This window comes from Ischnura elegans, chromosome X, assembly GCF_921293095.1.
Source record: "Ischnura elegans chromosome X, ioIscEleg1.1, whole genome shotgun sequence".
Lineage (NCBI taxonomy): Eukaryota > Metazoa > Arthropoda > Insecta > Odonata > Coenagrionidae > Ischnura > Ischnura elegans.
The window spans coordinates 83,082,642-83,109,081 of NC_060259.1; the positions used below are offsets into that span (position 1 = coordinate 83,082,642).

General features: G+C 37.2%; 1 protein-coding gene across 1 annotated transcript in view; it reads right to left on the minus strand.

Annotated features, from left to right (window-relative positions):
* LOC124170803 (tensin-1-like) overlaps nucleotides 1–26,440 on the minus strand; it is a 366,656-nt gene that overhangs the window by 181,732 nt on the left and 158,484 nt on the right. Inside the window, exon 3 of the mRNA XM_046549768.1 lies at nucleotides 17,868–17,948. Within this exon, the coding sequence (XP_046405724.1) occupies nucleotides 17,868–17,948 (81 nt within the window). The remainder of the gene's footprint in view (nucleotides 1–17,867; nucleotides 17,949–26,440) is intronic.

A 26,440-nucleotide genomic window follows, 5' to 3' on the forward strand; every position in this document is an offset into this window, starting at 1 on the left:
ACCTAAATCAGAGTCTCAAACGGGATATAGGAACCCGACGATGATATATTTAACCCTCCGTCAGTCGCGTCACATTTTCGCGTCACGGCTATTTCTCGCGCGGCGTTTCACAGACACTGTTTTGGAATGGTTAAGCAAAATGTTTGAAAGAAGAAACAACTATTTGAACTACAATAAATCATTCATTGAATACTAAATTTCATGAATGGACAACAACTTTATGCATAATAACGATTGAGATATTTGTATTAACGAAAGACTGAATAGGTACTACTTATTTTGACGTTTCGTACAGATATTCTTTCATCGAAACAACATCAACATGTTTAAATTGGACGGTAGTTGTAAACATATTTTATCACAGTTTCACAGCACGGATTTTGCTAATAATTTAACAAAATAATTTTGACTACAGGGAATTATTGATTTCGAAGACATTTTATATTGATAGCGCGTTCAGTTAAACTTGAACCAAAATATTTCTTATCAGATTGGTAAGTTATTATTCGATGCAACCACAAAAGTTTTATGTGTATGTTTACGGTTAATGTTGTGCATCTACATCAATGTAATAAGCCACCATAAACGTGCGTAGCGGAGGGAAAAACGGTGTATTTTACGCCAAAGTTTACTCAAATTATATAAGAACCATGGTAAATTTTTCGCAATAATATTTCTATTCAAGTGTGAAACTAATTGCAATAAAAATCGTAGCTACGAGACGCGTATCTGAAATAAAATGCTTTAAATAGTCGATAGTTCAAATTATAAACGTGTTTTAAAAATTCCATGAATATCATGAAGCTATTAGCATGTAACTGAAGTTGTCGCGTGGGGTCTACTAGGCTCCAAAAACAAAAAATATCAAAATGTATTCCACAAATGTGAAAAAAATATAATCATAATTGGTAACTATATCAGACTCCCGATTATCCGGCTGAGGTTTATCTGGGATGCGGATAATCCGTGTATGATTCGCTCAATTTTTTTTCGCGATCTTTATAAAAATAATAAAATCGGACGCAATATCATCTGAATTACTGCATTAATGCTAGAATAACCGGGCTTATTATTTCCGTTAGAATCCCCTTCGTAAAATGGAAGCGATCGTGCGCTAGCTGCATTCACGGGAGCACCGTGTTCCTGTTTTCCAAGCCTCGCTGTGCGCGACCGCGCTCCGCTAAAAAGATCGCGAACCGGCGAAGAAAGCTCTCATTGAGTCCAGAAAGAACTCTAAAATAACACAATAACTGCATAAATAATAATATATTGTTTGTTTTAGGTAAATTATGAGGTTTACAAGACATTTAAGTGAAATTTTGGGTTATCCGTGTTTTCCGATTATTTGTGCCGTCTCTCCCCATCATTAGTCCGGATAATCGGGAGTGTACTGTACTTCAGAATCATAAAATAATAAGGTACAAGGAATAAAAGTTTCCTTACCATGAATATACGATGTGCGAAAAGAAAAGAAAATGGAGTGGCGTCTGGTAGACTCCACGCGACCAACGCGGAGGGTTAACGGAAATTTAAACAAAAGCAAAAAAGAAGCGCAATGCCTCCATGAAAACTAGAGCGACCAAATAGAAAGTAAGGGAAAGATAAGGCATCAGCCACGTTGAATGAGCTTCGAAAGGTTACGCCTGAAGCTACTACGAACAGAAAAACTTGGATCGCTTGAGTTAAAGCTTACGATGAAGGATACGTTCTCTCTATATCCTAGCTTCAAAACGCAAAAAAAGCGAAAAAAAAGGGCTACTGTTAACTTTCACTCGCGTGATTCGTAACGTACATAAGCTGGTTTTCAACATTTAAAATACCATTTATATTTTTCAGCATATTAATACGGTCGATCCAAGCCATGATGAATAGTTTTTCTTTTATTTATTTGTGTAGTATAGATGCATTAGTGAGATGCATACGGTCATATTACTTGAGGCACTGGCCTGTGTTTAATCATCGCACGGAAAAATATAAATTTAGGTGAAAATGGAATATCTAAAACCGCGGTAGTCTAGACCCGTCTCATTTAGATCGATGTAAATCATTGCTAGAAGAAGTACATTTTCAGCGTCAAGAATAAAATTTCTAGGAAAAGTACTTCTGAACACCATTCATTCGTTACATTATCCTGGATAAGACAAGTTGTTTAGCAATTAACTATTTTTTTACGTGCCCCGGGCATGGATATAAAGCACTTAGAATCCATAATATCAAGGTGGCCAACGACAAGAAATATTCAATACAAGTAATTCAATAGATAGACGGAAAAGATAAGTAGTCACAAAAAATCTGTATTCACCCATTCTCTCGTAAGAGGAACCCCACCATTTGTTCAGGTCGGATGAAAATTATAAATTAAGTGAGATATTTTACCGAACGATTAGGTTTAGGAATTCGTTTATCCCCGGACAATAAAGGACTCATGTAAATTCTTGGCGGAACTTCGTTAGAGCATTCCCTTTTTATTTTTTAACGTATGGTGCACTATCACCCCCTGCCACTCTCGTAACCCCGAGATAGATTCAGCGCTATATTAACTAGAACCATCATCATCATCACTGGTCAACAATCCAAAGATTGATTTGACGCAGTTCTCCCCACAATTCTCCTATCAGCTTATCCGTAGACGATTGTCTTCTTCAATCCACCATGCCTAAAGATATACCTTTTAAGGTTGTTCCGTCTTCTTATGAAGGTTTTCATGAGGCTTCTCTTCTCTACTACTCTTCTTAGGACTTCCTCATCACTAACTCGGTCGATCCAATTCAGATTCGCCTGTAGCCACATTTAGGACTCTATCCTAGATTTCTCCGCATCTTTCATTGTCCATGCCTCATTTCCGTAGAAAATTTTTCAGGGGAATACTAAAATTCCTAAAATACCAACCGCAAATCTCTAGCTTTCATCAAGGCTATACATTAGTCTCCTAAAAAATCGCACGTGTTTCTTCTCCTCCACATCTATCTTTACCTGTTCCACATATTTCGTTCGAGGACTTCCTTTTCCGTTCTTGCCTTCCACTTGTCCCTCAACGATTGTCTTCACCAGGCCATCATGTCTCAAGATGTGGCCTATAAGGTTGTTCCATCTTCTTGTTAAGTTTTTCATGAGGCTTCTCTTCTCTCCTACTCTTCTTAGGACTTCCGTATTACTGACTTGGTCCATCCATTTGATCTTCATCATTCTTTTGTAGCACCACATTTCGAAGGTCTCTATCCTTACTTTCTCCGCTGCTGTCATTTTCCATGCCTTCATTTTCCATTGTAAAGAACCCCAATTTCCTTTAGGATTCCAAGCATTTTGCTCCAATCCACGTTGTTAAGTGCCTTCTCTAAGTCCACGAACGCAACAAACTTTGGCTTGTTCTTTTACTTTCTCTTCTCTATGAGCAGTCTAAGGGCCAATATTGCTTCCCTTGTGCCTTTGATATTTCTGAATCCAAAGTGGTCCTCATCCAGGTACTCTTGTGCTCTTCGTTCTATTCTTCTATAGATGATCCTTGTCAGTATCTTCTTTTCTTTGATTGTGGTATCAATTACTATACTTATACACTGCACATTTGGAGTATGTTTCTCAATGGAGTGAGGCTTGGACCATGACAGCAACGGAGACTTAAAAAGCAGAGGACTTCAAAATGTGGAGCCACAAAAGATTGATGAGGACTAAATGAATCGACCCAGCAAGTAATGAGGAAATCTAAGAGTAGGAGAGAAGATAAGCCTTATAATTACCTTGATAAGAAGACCTACCAACCTTATCTAAACCTTTTACATAATACCCTGCGAGCCACCTCAAGGGTGTTTAGCAGGGGGTGACCAATCATCAACATGCAGCATGCAAGAGGACCGCCACACCGCACGGTGAAAGCAATATTACGCATACTAGCAAAATATACATAGACCATGACCTTATAGACCATGCTTTGATATATGAATGTCTTATAAAGACAATCGTGGAAGTCAAGGGGATGGCAAGAACGGAAAATGAGGACCTCGAATGGAATATATGGGACAGGTGAAGAAGAACGTGAAAGAGAGGGAGTGAGAAGGTGTGAGTAGATTAGCTGATAGGAGAATTGAGTGGTTAGTTGCGTCAAACCATTGTGATTGTTGACCAGTGATGAAAATGTAATGTAATTTTAAACAGTATTCCTCATGGTGTTTATTTGAAACCATAACGTAATTGTAGGTGATGGCACAGGTTATTCTCCATGGCTAACTGCAGTTACTTCTACATCTACATAATACCCTGCGAGCCACCTCTAGGGTGTTAGGCAGGGGGTGATCAATCACCAGCATGCAGCATACTTCTCTATGTAAACAGGGGTCCATTCCGCATGAATTATTTGGAGCAATAAAATCATTTATCATTAACACTATTAACTAGAGCACTTAAGTACACAATAGCTGAGGCACCACATTTTACATAAAGCACAGAGCTGGTGCAGTGTGCCAGGCGATAACCACGATGAAATGAAGCAATGCGAATTTAGGGAATAAGAGAGAGCCAAAAGCAAAATAATTTCAAATAGTGCAAAGGGAAGCTCTTTAGCTAACAATGTCGAGTAAAATAGACGAATAGGAAAGGACGAATGAGATAAAACTAAATATGTAAGCTTTAAAACTTTGAGTGCCGGCTGCAAATTTTAAAGCTCTACTGAAAAATTCAGCCATTTTTACTAAATTCCTAAATTCTTTACAACATTAGCATCAAAATTTTTTTTATATCGATGTATATTTCAGTATAATGGACTTTGCTATTCTTTATGAATGAGTTGAGTAATATTTATTGCTAATTTTTAAACATATAATTTAAAAATGAATACCTACTGTTTTTGAAAAATAAAAAAAAGTTGCAATATATGATGTACCGCCATAACATGCATAATAATTTTTTTACAACGCTGAATTTGAAATATTTAAAGCATGGAAATCATAAAAAAGCATTGTTCCAAGCAAAGCATTATGAATCCTGGATGACAACAAGGGTCACTGCACCCTCATCAAGCGGTTCATCGGCCAAAAGAATTTTCACATAAAGTGGCCTAAGATAAGGATGCCGGTAGCTACAGAGGACTTTTCGTCCTCAAGAGAAAAAGTGAACTCTTTATCCATCGAGCAGTTGATTTTTGAAATAACAGAACCACTAACAAGGAGACGTCGCCAAAGTGATGTTCGGGATCTGGATGCGGATGTTATTTTATAAAACTATATAGGTAAGATGTGGCAGGTAAGTGTGTGTAAGCAGTAAACTGGAAAAGTACCACGGGCGAAAAATTACGGCTTCACCCAGACAAAGCCGATAAATTAGAAAGACGTAATATTAAAACCATGGCAATCTTCAGAAAGATTAACAGGACGTAATATTACGTCTATGTCACGCAAAGTGTTAAGTTTAAAATAACTATACTCTACTGACCACTATCGGTTGAGCAGCGGATACGGGACGCAGGAACGCGGTGGGAAGCGTCTAGGAACACGCTCTCGGCCGGTCTCGAGCAGTAGGAGCTCCACACGTAAACGTCCTTTCACTTGCGCGACTCATAGAGAACTATTCAACTCACTAGAATTAAGATTAATTAGAAAATTATCGGCGATGATGCAAGGCGTTAGATTTAACTCCAATGAACGTGTTTGCCAGCAATATTGCTGAGAGGAAGCGTCCTCCAAGAATGCGCCATGTTTCCCCACAATGAACAGAAAGTTATCTGGTACTAGGTATATCTGGTATTTTGCGGAGGCGACCGACAGCTGAGGTCATTTGCGCCATGAGGGAAGGGTATGGAGGGAAGGGTGGAGAGAAACCTGGCGTCGGCATTAACCTGCTCTTCATCTACATCTACATAATACCCCGCAATATGCCTAAAAGGCGTGTGGCAGGGGGTGTTAGGGCACCAACCGTCTACTCATAAAAAATGAAGTGCTCTTCGAAGTTGGGACTAGCATTTATTAAAGTCCTTAATAGTTCGGGGGAAGAACGAATTCTTATATCTATCCGTTCGGCAAAACATCTATCTTAATTTATCGCTTCTGTCGGACCTGGAAATATAGTAGGGCTCTAATATTATGTTCTCCGTGTCGCTCTTAAAGATATCCATTCTCCATTGCTGAAGCGATCTAAGCCTATCGGACAGCCTCCAAGTCCCCAGCGGCTCCCAGCCTTATTCCCTTAACATCTGCGTAACGCTGTTTGTACGCCCGTAGCAGTTTTTGACGAAACGCGCAGCCTTCCTTTGTATTTTATTTAGTTCACGGATTAAGTCTTTCTGTACCGGATGCCATACGCTCGCTGCATATTCAAGGTGCGGACGGACGAGTGCAAAATAGCACCTTTCTTCCACCTTCTCATCCGAAAATCTTCCTACAATACGCTCGACGAATCCTAATTTCTTTAGGGCCATGCCACAGATATTCCTTATGTGTGTTCCCCACGAGAGGTTCAAGGTTATCGTAACTTCCAGGAACTTCATTTCGTCTGTTGCCTTTATGTCAATACCATCCACAGAATAAACATGGTTATAGTTGGACGAACTCTCGAAAGGCGTCAAGGGTGACCACGGCTTAACGTCCCATCCGACGGACAGAGTGTTGCACTTGAGATGTTCTCCACATCCCCTCACAAGTCCCCTCTTCCATCTAACCCCTCGATAGCGTCCATGCAAACATATTAAAAAAGTTAGATAAACGTTTACAATACAGAAGATATACAATATAAACTATTTGTGAAATGTCAAAAATATAAACAAGTATATGTGAAAATTTTGTATAAAAAAGATTTCTGTTTGTGGGAAAAAACGTGAGGATAAGGGTGTAATATCCTTCAGCCAAAAAAACCACTGCAGGGAAACGCCCACACAAGAAGGGGGGCGTGAAAATATAAGGGCTTTAATGATGGCCGAAAGATGATCGCTTCACGCGATCATTTCCCACGAAGGCTCCAAGGATGGGAAGTCCCATCCCTTATTCCATCAATCCATTTCCAATCCAATCCAATCCATCAGTCCATTTCTCCATCACTGAGATCATGGCACAACCTTTCAGCCAATCAAATTGCTCGGCTGCAAACACAATTTTTTACTGCACGTTTGACTTTTAAAGGAATGATAGTCATGGACATTAAGAAAAATAGATTAAAAAGATAAGAATATTCCTCGTTGTTTTGTAGTTACACACATAACAGTATAGATTTAGATGTAATAGTTAGTATTAACCAATTGTTAGTCTTTGTGAAACTTTCACTTTCTACTCTCACTTTTCTATGAAGGAATAGAAACGTTATAGACGAACATACAATTAATAAGTTTGCTTCAGCAAAGGTTCTCCTTTGAGGCAACCCAGCTTTCTTATTCTCTTATTGTAATAAATTCAGAACTTCGTATTATTTTCTTGAAAGCAAAAATAATGATTTAATTTACATTGAGCATGCCAACTCGCGTAAAAAAGCAACGGAAAAATTATGGATAAAGGGAACGAGGAATGACCGTGTGGCTCAGGAAATGATAGGCCAAATGAACTCTTTTTCATCCCTGAAAAACTATCGCTGGTGCATTCACTGAGAGAGCCTGAAAATATTATCGTGTGATTTATGTAATTATGCGTTTATGGAAGAAAGTTTGTTATCTTTGAGTACATTTTTGAAATATCACAAGTGAATGCAATCGGTAAGATAAAAAATCACTGAATGCAAAGATATAAATTTATTTTTCATGCATGTTTTTACCAGACCTGTACAAAAAGTGTAAGATGGTAGCCCCAAAACTATTCAATAAGGGGTACCTATATATTCCACAATTATTGAAGTGTTTTCTAATGTAATATATTTGAATATAAATGGAATAAAGTTATATTATTATTATATTACTATTTAGGCCTAATGGTTTAAGAAAACGGAAAGTAAGATACTCATTTCTTCCAAGAATCATTTGTTAAATCAGATATTAAGACCTTCTTTGGAACAGTGACGATAATCACCAGAGGATCGATTTGGTGCGGTGGCTAGTGTTGGATTCTCACCCCGTGGGTCTGGGTTCAAATACCTGCGGTTTTTTATATTATTTTTATTATTTCAATATCTTATATAGTAAGAGAGAGGAAGAGAGCGTAATGTTTTCAAGAAAACACAATAAAGCAGGTTTTGATCGGGGAGTATAGTCCGAAACTCTTTTCGAGTCGAAAGTATGTCACGCGTGAAGGGCATTCGCGTGAGCTCGTTGAGCAGTAAATGTACTGGGATTATACGCCAAGCGGCTTAAGGCTGGACATTGCTCATCCTGCATAGAATGTTCCCCTTCACTTATCCAGTCACGGATACAACCGCCGATTCCATTCCATTCATCCAACGTCATTCATCCATTCCCTCCTTTCATTTTTTCCCGTTCATATAAAGATGGGAAGAATCCAATGATTGGACCACGAGTATTACAATAGAGGTTGGATCTAAGGTTTCCGAGGAAATTATCAACATGGGTCATATGTGTAATGAAAGCCGTTACTATCCTTGGCTAATCCAAGAAGCTATAGAGATAACTAAGCATCCTGAGAACTGCAACAGAGAAGACGGCTATGCATAAGCCAATATATGGAAAAGGGTCTTCAAAAAGATCAATGACCAATCAGACCCCACCAGAGAATCAACCAATCACAATCAATTTCCGATCCCCAAAGAATATATACAGGACGACCAAATGTACGCATCGCTATTTTGTTATTATATCAACAATTTAGCAACTACCCAGTCGCTTTTCTTATTGTGGGCCACGGCCAAACATTCATAGAAAAAACGATGCTTTAAAGCTTAAGTACATATAGCAATATTTATACCCTGATAAATTAGCTAATGCTTAAGCAACTGTGAATGGATATCTTTAAAAACGACATGGTGAACATCATATTAGAACCGCACTACATATCCATGTCCGGCAGGAACGATAAATTATGAAAGGTATTTTGCCGGACGGATAGATATGGGAATTCGTTTTTCCTCCGCACAGTGACGGACTTTATTAATTGCTAGGTGTAATTTCGTTGGAGCATTTCCGTTTTAATAGTAAACGGCCGGTGTCCTAACACCCACCGCCACACGCCTTTTTAGTCGGCCTGCGAGGATATGAACTACGACTCTTAAGTTATCCATGAAAGTTTTACCCCAGCCACCATATCTACAAGATTGTTAATAGGGTGGTTTCCTATTATTTTTTTATTGCCTATATCGGAATATTATTACTCCTGGAGTACGTATTTCACGCTTTTAGATTTTTAAATGACGATATCTATTTTTCGCGATTAAATGAAAAGTGAAAATTTTCAAGCGCGCGAAAACGCGACGGGTAAGTATGAATGTCGGGAAATCTCTCCGTGTGACGTATTTCTGGTTCCCCCTCCCGCCTTGTAAGGTGACCTTGATCGAGGCTCTGAGCGCTGATAGGACGCAGGATGCTAGAGGGTAGCTGAGTACCTTGCTGTCTGGTAGCGCTTGCCTTAAAAAAGGTTTATTAATACCTTATCAAACGAAGAAAACTTTCCGACCTTATCCAGTTTTAATAGGTGATTATTAAGACATGTTTCCCTGAGCTCTGCGCCTCATGCATGCATTGGTAATCTCAGACGATGTATAACTCCTATCTTCTCCTATAGAAACTAGGTCCCTGTGACGTCACGTGGAGTGGCATCGCATGGGCGCCAATCTGGCCCTTTTCAAATGAGGATAAAAATGGACCATTGCCATTCGTCTAAACCGGTATTTCTAAAACGAAATAATTTGTACATTATGAATACAGTAATTGTGGGTAACAAATCGCAATCAATGCCTTTCGGTTTCTTTGATGAAGGAAACTACCCTATCGGAGAAAATTTGGCGCGAATGTCGTATAAATCGAGGCTCTTCAGTAAATGCATATTTATTTTGATGTAGGAACGAGAGCTATCAAATAAAAATAAATCACTGGTATTTAGCATATAATTCAAGCGGATACTATTATAATTCTTCAGATTTCATTTCCATATTTCCAAACTTTTGTGGAAATATTACCATATCTCAGCTTAATTAAATCAGGATGTCATTCCACTGTATCTTGCCTGCTTCAATTAATTTTATTTATACTTAAGAATGCGTGTATGGAAGTCCAGGCTATGCTCTTTTTAAGTCAGCTGATGATTTGTCATGTACAGATCGCATTTCTTGATATCTTTAAATATCCACTCTCAATAAATAACAGCAGCGCTCAAGAGAAGGAAATACACTTTTAAATTTTGCATCCAGAAGATAGCATTCAGGCGATAGGTGGATAATGTATGAAAGTTTTATAATTTCTTTCGCGGGCAAATGGATTGCTCATTTTTATCCGACGATTTTATTGTACTTTATCAGAGTTTATCTTGCAAACTTCACCGAATTCTTAGTTACAATATAAACTTGTTCGTGCTGGAAAATTAAGCAATCCTCTAAAATAAAAATGGATGTGTTAAGTTACTTTTTAATTTCATAAGCTTAGAACTAATAGCCTAACAGAGAAAGCGGAGAACAAATAAATTCACCTTCGATATGCACAACAAAAATATGTCACAGGAGTCTTCATCAGTTAACATTTGCTCAAAGATTTGAAACGAGAGTAAGGAGGAAAGTTTGGTTAGTTTAAGTGTCTAGGAAGGCGGATTATGTTTCCATTGTGGAAATGGTTGCCAAACGAGAGTGATGAACACTTCTGGGCCTACAAGCCAGACCCATCTGAGGAGATTACCCATAGCACAATAGGGTGGTTTCCTATTATTTTTTTAGTGCCTAAATCGAAGGATTATTACTTCTGGAGTACATATTTCACGCTTTTAGATTTTTAAATGACGATATCTATTTTTCGCGATCAAATGAAAAAAGAAAATTTTCAAGCGTGCGAAAACGCGACGGCTAAGTGTGAATGCTGGGAAAAGCCCGTGTGACGTCGTTCTGGTCCCCGCTGCCGCCGTGGGAGGTGACCTTGGGTCGAGGCTTTGAGCGCTTATACGACGCAGGGTGCTAGCAGGTAGCAGATTACCCTCCTAGCAGGTAGCGCTTGGCTGAAATAAGGATTATTAATACCTTATCAAACGAAGGACACTTTCCGACATTAGCCAGTTTCAATAGGTGATTATTAAGACATTATTCCCTGAGCTCTGAGCCTCATGCATGCATTGGTAATCTCAGACGATGTAAAACTCCTATCTACTCGTACAGAAACTACGTCCCTGTGACATCACGTTGAGTGGCATCGCATGGGCGCCAATCTCGCCTTTTTCAAATGCGGTTAAAATTGACCATTACTATTCGTCTAAACTGGGCTTCCTAAAACCAAATAATTGTTATATAATGAATACACTAATGGTGGGTAACGAATCGCAATCAATGCCTTTCGTTTTTTTTTGATGAAGGAAACTACCCTATTTGGCATTTACACTTGATGAAAGCTTGATTAAAGTAATACGATAAATATATATTTCATTAATATCAAGGTAAATAAAAATATATAAATGATAAAAGTCAAACAATTATATGATTGAAATCCGTTTGAAAAATTACCAGGAGCGACTTACTATACAGTGATATACCAATGGAGAAAAGTCATTTCAGTGTGAAATAGCGGATATCATGCTGGCACTGCAGTACCATTGCAGGTTTGATAGATATTATCCAATATTAGAGAAGCATTGTTGAATAGCATTGTATAGAAATTCTTTTTCCAACATCCAGTAGTCCCATGACAATTTATCTTAAATGAAAATTCCCAATAATTAGGTACATTCTAACAATAATGTTTTCAGGGAATTCCTTCCCGTTTTTCGCCAAAATAAACACGAATTGATGGATAAGCATCCAAATTATCAATCTCATTTTCCCACCTTTCTTCACCCCATTCAGAAAGCGTTGTACAGCTTTTAGACAAATTAGGCTAGGAGCCACGGGAGACTCGAAGGCCAAGGGCTAGGCTGAGTTTGCTTGAGCAATATACCATTTTAGTCAATATGTCCATAAAAATGAATATGGCGTTTAAGGGATTCTTATTTCCTCGTAAGTATATCTGTTTATAAAAATCTACATAGGCCACAGAAGTTACGGTATGAAAGATAGCGAAACTTTTTGGCATAAGTCTTCATAAGAGCACATATTAATTAAAATAGTAAATATGCAATTTCTGAAATAGTAAATATGCAATTTGAAAAATATCTTACTGAATGGGGTCAAAAAAGATACCTTTCTGATTGACACGGAGAACTTAATCTAAGAACGCTATTATATTTCCGGTGGCGTATTTTTTATTTACGAACAGTTGAAGATCACTTTGACGTGCAGTACAGCGCTGCAATGCTCCTAGCGGCGTCTCATAGAGTTAAACGAGCGAGAATCGCGCGCTACTTGAAACAAGTGCGCGGGTCGTATGAAAGCCCTCCGCGGACCGGATCCTGCCCGCGGGCCGTATTTTGGAGACCCCTGATCAAGGGGAATCGATACATGAGACCTCAGTCCGTCCCGTAAAAGCTTTATCTAGGCTGCCACTTCGAGCGCAATCCAAGCCGTTTTCATAAATGTCCTCACGTGGTGATGAGCGCCGAGCGATCGATATTTAAACAATAATATACGGTTCAGTATTTAAAATCACGAGGAATTGCAATTTAAAGATAAGAATTCGATCATTTTTTCATCACAGATATTAATTTCGGTAAACAACTATGATTATACCTTACTTCCATGTAAAATAAAGATTGCTCTGCAGTCAGCGACGCCAGCGGAGACTCCTACAAATTCATTTAAATGCGCTATGAGTGAATATATGCCTATAAACTATACATTTTAGCGAAGGATGGGAAAATCCCCTTAAGAAATGCTTGATGCTTGTTGTTTTACTCTTATCGACGATTTTACTGGATTCAACAAACTTCCTGAAAATATAAAATCCTTAGAAAAAATTCAACCCATTTAAATAAAGAGTAAAATTGTTATTCATGAAGGAGTATCACTACGATGCCAATGAATTCCTATCTAATTGATTCTTGTGGATCATGATTTTTATGTGCTACACTGGGATTTTGATGCGTAATGCTATTGTAGTATATTGTAATAACTGTAATCAAGTATTTTTACTTTTATTATTTGTTTTAGATATTTGTATATAAAATGTAACTAATAATTTAGGTGCTTTAAGACTGCTGCATATACTTTCGATAGTTGACTTGTCCTATATTTGTACGATACAAGTCTAAGGACCAATAAAAATTATTATTATTATCATTATGATAACTGCTATTATTCGTTCCGCTTCCATTCTGAAAAAATTATACGAATAGATTCAGAGTCATTTGATATGAAAATCGCCGATGAGCGCAACATAAACTGACACCCCATACCACTTACCCCGGGACCGGAAGGGGTGATGGCGTCCGATGTAGTTCTCAGATATCCGCTATCGCTCCTCCCCTGGGCCCATTAGTAGGCCGTCTCTCACGCCTCGCCTTCATTTCCCTCGCCGGAAGCCACGTAATTGCATACCGCAAAATGTATATGCCATCCCACGGCAGTTAAAGCGCGCACGGCTCCTTATCTCTCAATTATTCCTTCCGTAGAGGCCTCGAGGGAGTCCTAAAGCTCATTGGAATTTCTTTATTAAGTCATCGCGAGAAAAATAACGGAACAAAATACTTGCCCAACTATCTGGAGATCACCTATTCTTATAGGGTAGGGTTGCCTGAATCGCACCAATTAAAAAAAACGAATAAACTCAAAAATAAGTGACGCAATATAAGTTTTTAATGCTCCTGAATATGGGGAGGAATGTCTGCTTCTCTCACAATGTTCGGGGACAATTAATTCCAAGTTGAACACATGTATAAACATTCAATTTCAAACCTCTGCAAATGGTGCGATTCAAGCAACCGGTTTCCCAAATCACACGACTGGAGACCAAAATTAGGAAATGATGTTCCAACGACAATAAGAGACAGGGCAGCAAGTTATTTAAGGTTAATTTTTTAGATCCCTCAACAGAGCAAACATGTGCATTAATATACCCGTAACATAAGGAATGAAAAAAGTTAAATAAGCCATATCTTTGACATTAATGAAAGATGCAGTTTTTTTGCTTGATAAAAACTGCAATAATTGAGAAACAATTACAAGACTTTTGTGGAAGTGTTTATGCTTTGGAATGGTCTTTTCACGGCAGCTTTTTTAATACTTCTAACATTGCACAGGTAAAGAGAGACGTGGTGCGATTTGAGAGTGACCGCCATTTTATGTGAAATCATTTCCACTGCCTATACACGTGATCATACCACGCTATTAATAGCACTTAATGAAACACAATGTACTTCAAAAATATGATATGTAGCTAAAACTATGTAAATGAACATTACTTAATCTCAATATTCTTGTAAAAAGGCGAAAGAAATAGCAGATGAGACACTTATTTTCTTAATATCTACGCACCTGACTTGTCACTACACTGGTGGCCACAATTAAAGTGTGGTGTGCTTGGTGATGCAGGAAGTTCCAGATTCACCCATTAGACTGCATCTATATCTAATACATTGGTTTCTAGGATGGTGGTGCGATTTGGGAAGCGGCGCGAACTAGGCAACTCTCAACAAAATCTAATAGCGGTGCGATTTAGGCAAGTGTCACGAAATTTAAATCCTGGATAGCTGATGCCAGTAGCAACCAAAATTAAAAATGATACTTAGGTCGAAAACGCACCATTTTTTAATAGCAGAAAATTTGAGGCTATCGCTCCGATTGGCCGCGAGTTTTCCCTGTTACCATATGCTCTGGACAACTCATGACTTCGACTGCTTTGCCTATCGGACTTGGCGATGTATACAACGTATTCTGCAGCAGGGCAAACTGGTAGCCAATTGGAGCGCTTGCCTCAAAGTTTCTGTAGGTTAAAAATGGCGCCTATCTTGTATGATGTTGGGCACGATATGGTGGAAGTTCTTAATGTTATTAAAATAAGACATTTCAATATGCCCACTGAGTTTTATTATGATATTACGCGTTTCGCCGTTACAAAAACACTTGATAATGTTGTTTATAACGACGAAACGCGTAGTGTCGTAATAAAATTCAGTGGAAATATCGCAATGTCTTATTTTAATGATAAAAATGGCGCTTTTTCGACCAAAACGTCCTTAGTGATTTTGGTTCCTTCAGGCACCAGATAACCAGGGTTAAAATTTCGATACATAATTTTTCTCCACCCTATACACCCGCTGATTCGCAAGTCTCGCCTATGAAGCGGAGGCTACAGACTAGGCCGAGATGTTGCCACTTGATTAAGCATGTTAATAGTTATGTTATGCATATAAACTTCTTTAAAACAAATAATAAATACGAATGAATGAATGAACACCCACCAAGAGTCAACCATTCATTCATCATTACATGAATTTCTGATTAATGCCCTGGAATACCACGGAATTAAAAATAATGGCGAGAGGATTAGAATATTCGGCCAGAATCATAAAAAAATATTATTAGTACTTATTTTATTCTAATTTTAGACTGATTTTTTCTTAAGTACTTAACGTAAAATAAATAATTCCTGCACTAAAGCATTCGGAAATGTATTTTTCTTATACTACAATATCTCTCTGACGTATGATTGTACTAGAGCGACGAAATGATGTCCACTGTGTAACAATGAACAATGCCTTTTCTTCCACAGCTCAAGCAATCTCGGTCCCAAGGCTAAAACTTGTGAAAGCCTCGTAACATTCCGTCAGCACGTGGGAGTTCTTAATCAATCACTGCTTTACGCAGTTTTTTTTTATTTTATAACAGCATTAATTCCTTTTGTCCCGGATACGAAATTCTTCAGCCGGTTAGAGTAGATTTACACGGAGGATTTTACGAATAAGAGTGGCCTGCCTCCCATCAACAAATTGATCTTCCATCTTTAATTCACAGTACTCATCTGCCCGCTTTCATATAATGCAGGGTTATCATAAAATAATAGTGCGATTTCTGTAATTCAGAAGAAGATAGTGCGGAAAGAATGGACAGCGATGACTGTAAAAGAGCATAAAAGGTGAGTCAACGTTGCCACGCAATAATAATATCAAAACCAGTCAATACCTACCTTTCATCCATGATAAAAAAGAAGAACACAATGATAATTTCTACACTTTTAATGTCACAACTCAGCAACCAAGAATGACCATGGTTTCAACACGTAAGTGTCATTTTTATGGTGAAAAATCCAGTACTCTCTCGGTATATATAAAGTGTGAAAATTACCATTGTGTTCTTCTTTTTATCATGAATATAAAGAACTTCCACAAAATCGAGCCGGATACGATTTTATACCTACCTTTCGTTCTCCGAGTGATGTTATTTTTTTACTATTTAGTGCATTTTATACTGTTTTTGGAAAAAGCGTGTTCTTTTATCTTTTTTATTTTAATTTTATTTTCTACGTTTTAGCATGTATCTAATTGTAATCATGTAATCAATGAAACCAAAGCTGTTAAAGAATTTCTGCCAACTGCCAACAACCAATACTATCTATTGAGAAAATTGAAAACAATTCTTTCATGCGGAAAATTTGTTTATTAATTAAAGCACAATGAAACAGAATTTCCACTGACTGATTATCTAACATTGCATTGTCATTAGAAGCTAGCAAATTTGCAAAATTTTAATCCGATCGGACGATGGAAATTTAGTTAAAATCAATTACAAAATCCAACGACGAGACGGACAGACAAACGAAACAAGTTAAGAAAAAGCGAGCATGAATAAAGAGTACTGCATTGTTCGGGTTTTCTATGCGTCACGTACTCCTCAAGCTATTAGCGGCGAAACCTCGAAGACCCTTTCATGAAATACGATCGGCTTCTTTCCACTTTTTTAATTATTTAATGTAACATTATTTCTTCGTCCCATATAATCTTTTCCTTCCATCTTCCAGTCTTTTAATGATTGCGATAAATTTTTAATGATCCCATCACTGCTTCGGGTGATTCTTTTGACGCCGGCCTCAAACCTGGAGAAGGTTAAAAATAAGAAAAAGTGAGCAGTTAAAATCAATTCGGTGTTGACGCTGACATAAAGTCGGTGTTCGCAAAACATTTGAGGGAAGACAGTTTCATCAGATTTTCCTACGAGCAATTCCATGCGTTTGACGAGGAAGCGCAGCTGAACTATTTAGAAAGTTTTTCTCATTGCAGTGTGCACGTTAATAGTATTTAATGGGATAATCCCATGTGCCTCCTCCTCCTCTCAGTTTGCAGTAATGATACCCCACCTCCAACCCCATTGTCCTCACGTAACCACTATTAAATTCCTCCAATTAAAATTTTCTTCGACCTCACCCTCTAAACTACTCACTGCATACTAGTTCTCTTACTTTTTATATTCCAGCCCTTCTATTGCATACTTCCTTCAAAATCAGTTTTTTTTTCAAATAATGCACTCTCGGACACAGCCTGAAAAGACGGAATCCGGTAGAATGTCTTAAGGTCTGGCTACACGGTACATTAACCCGTACGAGTTTATGTGAAAATGCACGAACACGTGAATGAACACAAAATTTTAGCCGTTTATCACGGAAATGCCTGAACAGAAAATATAATATGTTCTAATTATCTTCATGCATTAGCACATTTTCCTTTCTGGTCAACCAAAAACGTGCATGCATTTAGACATTGATTCGTACGGGTTGAATCATCGTGTAACCAGGCCTCAAAACACACCTGTGGAATACAAAAACATGTTTTCACACTCATTGAGACGAAAAAGTATCACGTTCGGACTTCGACGTCAAATCAGAGAAATTGATGGAAATTTCTGATTAATATACGAGGAAAACCATGTGATTAAAGTTATTACAGAGTTGTACCCACCCGCATTTGTTTTAACTGGTTCCTGATGTACTCAGCTCTGCTAGCTTGATCCACTCCGGCCACTGCAAAGGATCCCATATACTGGAAAAGAAAATAATGAAAGCGTTAGTTCAAAAGAATGTGATTAAAAATGGAACAAGAGTAGGTAGAACATTTATCGATTTCCTTACTTTACGCCCGAGACTGAAATTGATCATAAGTATCCCAATATTTATGATAACCTTCAAGAAGATTTTTCATGAAATGGTGATGAAACATTTTACTTTCTCATGCAATGAGCGGAAAAGTTGGTATAGAGATAGAAATAAAACTTATCTTTTCTCCTGCAGTAGCAGGTGATTACAAAATTTTAGTTACTTAAATGCTAATCCTGTTTTTTCATGAGCAAAGTTACGGAATTTTCTGTTATTCTCTTTCTGTGGCTAACTATAATTTAAAAATTGATGAATAATAACACACGATTGAAATAATAACTAGCATTATATCTCAAAAATGGCCACATTTAGCTTCATATAGTACAGACCTGTCATTTATTTTCCTGAATGAATTATTAAAGACGGACTTAAAAGAACTAATTAAATCAATATAATTTTGTAAGATGCTGTAGCGTTCGGGAAATTTTACCTATTCACGAAATCTGAAACACAAGAGTGGTTTATCAACACATTTATATAATACAGAAAACGAAATATAAAAAAATGAAGCCCTGATTGAGGAGAATATTTCTGAGGCCAGAGTAGGAAAGGTAAAATGAATCGTGAAATCATTTGGCTAAATTTGCCTTTACGCATTTAATCAATGCGTTTTTTTTCAAACTTTCTTTAATATCTATTTATTTTCACATCAATTTCATTTTGATAACCACAGTATTTGTTATGAAATTAAAATTTTAGGCATACATTTTCCTAATGGTTATAAATCGAACTCTGTTTACAGCAAGTCGCAAAGACAATTTCGTTTTTTCAAAGCAAAAGAAAATTTCCATTTCCAGTCACTGTCGATGGTAAATGCTTACATGGTTTATTTTAAAATATTCATATGCTTTTTGTTTAAAACATCTTCTCTCTGCGGCAAATATCGTTAAGGATTACTTTACTTATTACATATTACTTATGCTAAAAATACCTTGTTTTGACCGCACACTTCCCAGTAACACACAGAGGCATATGACTTTCAGCTCTTCTTAATTACGATTAGGTGGATTAGACGCTGCTTTAGCTAATTTAGCTAATAATGCTTATACCATGTAGGAATTAAGTTTTTTCTGCCATTGCACATGCCGAAAAAACTTTTGGTAAATTAAATGTCAACCCTGATTTATTGACGAGCAATGCTATGGAATTTTCTACTCTTCTCTTTCTATGACTAACAATATTTAGCATACGCATGCATGAAAAAGTAGCTTAAATAAAGGTTGCTGCAATTTATGATATGGAAATGTTGTCTTTGACTCAAAAATTAAGTAGAAGTTTATAAAAGGTTCCTTCTTTCGAGGAACCGATAGACTTATTTTACCGTAACCTTAGGATCAAATTATACTAGATGATATTAACAAAACACATCCTCTTTACTTCCAACATGCAATAATCCGTAAGATGCAATGGATGGGAAACCTAAAACTAAGTACTGAAAAGCAATGGCAACACAATGTGTCGCTGAAGTTTTTTTTTAATAATTCGACAGCTTCAAGGATAAACAAATTCTCCCTAAGGGAAGCAGTAATTGTCTTGAAAACACTTTGTCCCGACGATGCAAAAATGGAGGATTCCGAATTATTCGTCAATAAATGTTTCATTTTTCCATCCATTTGGCTTCAAAGTGCCCAAGATTCAAATGGTTGAAACATGATGTATCTTACAAGATTCAAATGGTTAAAACATAAAGTAGCTTACACTTATTATTACACTTAAAATACTATTAAAATGAAATAAATTCATTCCTTAAGTTTCCTTGCTGCTTATTTAATGCATCTATTCTCTAAAATTGACATATTTTTAGGCACATAGTGGTGTTAAGTGTTGATAAAATGCTAAAAAGGTTTAAGAAAATGAAAACAAAAACGTTTTTCATGATATATACGAATTAAAAAGTCCAATTTGATTTTTTCCCATCACTAACTTCCGTGTGCCTAACTCGTGTTCTATATGAAGCATATATATTTGATGATTATCACCCCGATGACGGCATAGTGTGCCAAAACCTTTTCCTACTTGATGGAGGTCAAAAAAGTGTGGACAGTATAATTATTTCTGTGTTGATATGAAAATTACATTACTTAACAGCCTAATATGTCTCTATCAATTGAAAAATTATTTAGCAGCTCTGTGATATATATTCGAATTCAATAAAACGAACGGAAACGTATGCAAATCCAGATAAAATACATTTTATTGACCAATTGCCCTCCAACGGATTATCCAGCTCTACGGGCCACATTCTCGTGGGTAATGTCCGTGAATTAACTTATAGCCTGGCAGTTGTCATAGATATCTTGTGATTTTACCTCGCCATTGTTAATTTAATCGTTCAATAGGGTCACACTAAAGCCATTAATTGAATTACAGACGGCATTTCTGTTCTGGTTTTTTCACACGCCCGAGTAAAAATAAGCTGTTTTAGTGACCATTTATTCGTTCAACTAACAGGAATAAAACTCATGATCTATAAATTCTACAGAATACCACCAGTATTACGGAAATTTTAAGTGATGCGATAGACATCAACAAAACATTTCTTAGGGGGACAGATATTGGTTACTGAAACTGGTGAGCACAGGCATTCCAAAGACCCTTCTAACATAAAGATTTAATATTTTCAGCAAAGCTCGAGGATTGAATGTTAGTATACATGACATATCAAACTCAAGCGCATAAATACGTCAGGAAAACACACTATAAGATCTTATTTATCATTAAAATCTTGACTCTTAAGAATTTTCTCCTTGAAGTTTCTCCATCTAAAAGCCTAAAACAATTGAATTTGATCACATTGGCAGGAGATGATAACATGAGACCTAATGATGTTTCAAAACATTGGAAACACTCGCCATTAAAAGTCTACCAATGTGGTATTATAGAGCTGTAAAATTACTTTTCGTCATTAAAAATTGATGTGAAGTAAATGCACTGAAAACATTATATACCTAAATATGAATTGGATAAAATATACTCAATTTATAATGGTAATCCAGCATGTTATTATAGCCTCCGCACATCAACATTCAATTTTCATGATCGTAAGGCTGAAACGTGAAGGTGGTGATGTTGAAACATATGAAGGTTAAAGTTAATGATGTGTGAACAGAGAAAAGGTTTCCTTTCATTCCAACTTCACTGACTGAAGTCTCCAAATCCAATCTTTATCAAGTAAATGAGCTAATCGTCAGTCTTCAGAGTCCTAAACAAACTTGATGGAGCATAAAAAAGGATTTTGCCGAAGAATATATTTTTCTCAACCAGCTTCGTTAACTCTTTGACGTTTGATGTAAATAATTGATGTAAAAGAGTTATAGTAACTGTTACTAAGTAGCTTAAAGGTACGCACTTATATTGCAAAGCGATTGTCATTGTACCTTTACACGAGTTATGAGTAATATTTAGTAAAAGCATGATGCATCATGATTTGAAAGCAGCCTTAAACAAGTTCTCTTTTAAGACTGCATAAAATTATTCCACATTTGCCATTGAAATGTAATTTGTTGTGAAGAGTTATAACAAACTTAAAATTATATTCAAATTAAAACTTTCCCGTCGCCTCCGACCGACATTTTTTTAACTGAAAATGAAACTCTCGAGAAAATATTTACACGTGTGATGATGATGACAACAATAAGAATAATAATAGCGTGGTTTCCTATTATTTTTTTATTGCCTAACTCGAAAGATTATTACTCCTGGAGTACGTATTTCACGCTTTTAGATTTTTAAATGACGATACCTATTTTTCGCGATCAAATGAAAAGTGAAAATTTTCGCCTAAGTATGAATGCCGGAAAATCTCACCGTCTGACGTATTTCTGGTTCCCGCAGCCGCCCTGTGAGGTGACCTTGAGGCGAGTTGAGCGCTGATACGACGCAGGCTGCTAGTGGGTAGCTGAGTACCCTGCTGGCTGGTAGCGCTTGGCTTAAATAAGGATTATTAATACCTTATCAAATGAAGAAAACTTTCCGACCTTAGCCAGTTTTAATAAGTGATTATTAAGACATGTTTCCCTGAGCTCTGCGCCTCATGCATGCATTGGTAACCTCAGACGATGTATAACTCCTATCTTCTCGTATAGAAACTAGGTCCCTGTGACGTCACGTGGAGTGGCATCGCATGGGCGCCAATCTGGCCCTTTTCAAATGAGGATAAAAATGGACCATTGCCATTCGTCTAAACCGGTATTTCTAAAACGAAATAATTTGTATATTATGAATACAGTAATGGTGGGTAACGAATCGCAATCAATGCCTTTCGTTTTCTTTGATGAAGGAAACTACCCTATTGCTTACTTATTTTATCTGCCAATCAGTGATAAATTATTTTTGAAATGTCAAAGAGTTGAGTTACTTTGGATAGATGGATAGTGGATAAAAATGAAATAATTCTTATGGCCTTATCCTTTTCAATGCTCCATTGGATAAGTTCAGGACTTATTTTAGATGGGCAAACATTATAAGTTTTACGCCCGAAGACTTGCTATTGCCGGGTCTACACTAGTAACTTAAGTGACCACTTAAGTTGGCTCTCTATTAAAGGTGGTAGTGTAGGTGTCACCAGCTTCCTTTAAGTACATCTCCACTTAACTCACTTAGAACCCATGATTAAATTGCGTAGGCAACAGTTTCCGCACGGTTGAAGTGCTCTTCAAGCGTTGTAAATGGCACCTAATAATACCTATCCCACCCCTGAATCATCCCGTTGATTATGTTCTAAGTTGTGCTGTATTCCATGATGTGGTTATTGAGCGTTCTATTTCGTTAGTTTACTTCTAGTGTTGGGGTTATTAAATCGACAAATTTATTTTGTGGAGTTTCTCATCTTGTTGTTGGTTTTATTTCCGTGAAAACTATTTGCTATGCCTGTTTCTCACGGTGAAAACCGTTTTATAAAACTTAGAAACATTTTAAGGAATTTTAAGACTGGCAATGAGACGACGGAAGAGGAACTGGTGAAACAGTTAATTTTCCATGGTGTCATAATCGAAAGTAACGTAAAGGAATGTACTTGGTAACATCCCACACACTGTATTGCATAGGGCTTCAATTTTAGTCCTGGGGATGCGGAGGGGGCTAAGATATGGCGATTTCATTGGACGTGGGAGGAATTAAAGGTTAAAATTTAACATCAATGGTTTTAATAAAGGAGTGGAATTTAACTACGTGTTTTCGTTTACATTAGAAATATGTCATTCCACTGATTCCAAGAAGCTTAGTAATTCTAAATTCCTCTGGCTCCATCACTTCTCGCCAAATAGCGTTTGCTCAGGGACTGAAATCGGTCTTTCCTATTAACCTTCTAAATCAAAAATGGTTAATTCACGGAGTTTGGAAGTTTACTTGAAGTAACCGTGGCTTTGGATCACAGAATCACTAATTGCTCTCCTAGATCTTCATCTGTCAACATAACTGTTTCCCAGTATAGACAATCACGTCGTTGAAGTCGACTTGAAGCTCAAGTGTAGCTAACGCACAACACTTAAGATAATACTTAAGTGAAGTCACTTAAGTTAAGTCTGCAGTGTAGACAAGGCATATGAGTTTATTTACCCTATATACATCGAATTTGGAGACTTGGATTGGTGAGAATGGGAGTGAGAAGAAACCTTATTTTCACCGTTCATTTCAGTAGTGCTGGTTTTTTTTTATGAGCGGGAGACCATGAACGGCATGAATTAAAGTAAAAATTCATAACTTTGAAAATTTTACCAATGAATCGAAATCAGTCAATCTCAAGTGAGTTCAATTACGGTCAGTTCCTAAAAAACTAGCAGTGACTGGAATGCAAATTAAGAATTGACGTATGAACTCTGGAGGAAGGCAGAGGATTGTGGATTGAGTCACGTTCTTGAATATGGCGCCATATCTCATACCATGTTTCTGCATAGAATCTTTAGCGGTTCTCTCCGGACAAACGAAATTCTCCCTCCTTTCCGTTTTCATGTTCCTCCTCTCCCTTCACGAAATAACTCTCTGCTTCACATTGCGTGATTCCGTCTTTCCATCTCTCGACGCTCTCTGTTCTACCGAATCCCGTCCTAATTTTACTCCATGACTTCAAAAATCCCTTCCCTGGATCTCTTTTCATCTGCCACATCTGCCATAAATCCTCCCTAAAATGGCATCTGAATAATCCACCGTAGTCTAATCCATAGTGCCCCTTCTTATGTTCAAAAATTTTGTTTTCTGTTAGTTTGTATTTATTGTGTTATTGTTTGCTATCTTTTAGCTGCTATTTATTTAAGTAAAAGCCAATGTAAAAGCCTTAGTGCCGTTTTTGGTGGTCCTTCGACTTGGCTCATGTAATCTCTTAGGCGTATGTGATCGTCTCCTTAAAGGAGCCATTGAAATGAGGCTGGAGTACAACAACGTGGATCGAGACTTTGGAATTACTTATATTTTTCCGAGAGTGAAAACCTTCAGTTCTAAAATAACGGAAAAAGGATACAAAAATGCCTCCCGGATAAGACAAATGTAAGGGAAGGAAACACAACAAATATTACCGCTCTGAAGAAGATGGGTGAATGTCCGGTCGAAACGTCAACCACATTACATTTTATTTTCTGCTTCATTAAGGCTTTCGCAGCGCTAGATTGCCGTTCTCTCAATTCTTTTCAAGTTAGCTGCGTCGAAGCTGTTTTCAAGGATGACTTATCTTGGCATATGCTGGCCACATCTTCAGATTAGCTCAAGTCTCCTCACACCTGATTCTGAGCTGACCTGTGGCCAGCATAGGGCACAAAACTAGGTCCTGGAAAAGAACTACGACGAAGCTAGCCCTAAAACCATGGAGAGTACTATGATAAAAATTAGCCCGACTAGAATCCAGAGACTGTGGTATGGTATATGGAGGGCATAGTACGCAGGGGGTCCAACCATTCAAAGCAGAAAATTCAGGCATGATTCCAGGTTTTTTCAGGGAAATTTTACAAAATTCTACGTTAATCTTACCTGATTACTGCAATAAATCAGAATTTTAAAGTACCCAATATTATTTCAATATTTTTAAATAATATTATGTTTATGTATTATTTTACATTTGTTATTTAATCATTTACATTTAGTAAAAGAAATGTTACACTTAATTTATGAATGTCTCAGTAAGCACCTCAAGGCATTCTTCATAGTTTAAAGAGTTATGTAGATAAATGTAGGTTTTCATGCGGTGCAATTTGAAGTTTAATCAATACGCTGTAAAGAATGCATGTAAAGGAAGATTAAAAGATTTAAATGATTTAAAACTTCCAAATTGGAGCAGAAATTCATGAATAATTCAAGGATAATACACGGGGCTAAAAATTCACGCATAATTCCCGATTCTCCTGTTTTCCCCAGTCACCGGTCTCTCCGGTCTGGTAAATCTTGTAGTGAGGACTCAATAGAATACAAATACGTTTATTTTACCCAAGCCGAATTTGACCCTATTCAAACGCGCATTTATCTATGTAGGGCCAAAATTATTTCCTAAATTTTTAAATATTATCAGTGGTTGTAATACTTTAGCATCTTTTATGAAAAGCGTAAAAAATGTGTATTTTGCGTAGAAAATCCAGATCATTTATTTTTTAGTTAATAGTACAATTAATGCTAAATGTATTTTTGTTTGCGCGACAAGTTTAGACAAAAACAACAAATTGTAATACTGCATGCATTTAATATGGATCTTATGACTCTCTCAATTTACTATTTTTTTCAATTCCTATTGTAATTAATTTTGAGGTATCCCCATACAGTCAATGCCTAACAGGTACTTATCCGTTTCTACTTTGAAATATAAAATATCCTTTTATGGAACTTGTTGATGTACGGATAAATAAATTCATTATTCATTTATTTATTATAGCTCCAGAATATGGCCCCTTACTTATTTTTCAATTCCTATTGTAATCAATTTTGAGGTATCCCCATACAATAAATGCCTAACAGGTACTTACCAGTTTCTATTTTTTAAATAAAAAAAATCCTTTTATGGAACTTGTTTATGTATGGATAAACAAATTCATTATTCATTTATTTATCATAGTTCCAGAGTACGGCCTCTTACGGAGGGTTTGTCGAGAGCGGTCTTCGATGCGACTAAAGGAGATCTCCGAGGGGCCCAGTGTGTGTTCTCGCATGAGCCTCCGCGTCGAGACGAGGGAAAAATATCGATCTTCCCTCTCACTCTTGAAGCACCGCATCCGTGGCTTGGGGGAGAGTGGGGGGGAGCACCGCTCATTGTTGTGACCGCCGCTGACTTCCGCTCGACGACAAGGGGGAATTTCGGCACTGACGAACATATTTGCAGCACATTTCGCCCTAAAATATCATGTGATTCTTCCACACGAGTGACGAATAGAGAAATTATCCAATCAGTTCAATATCCTATGTGGT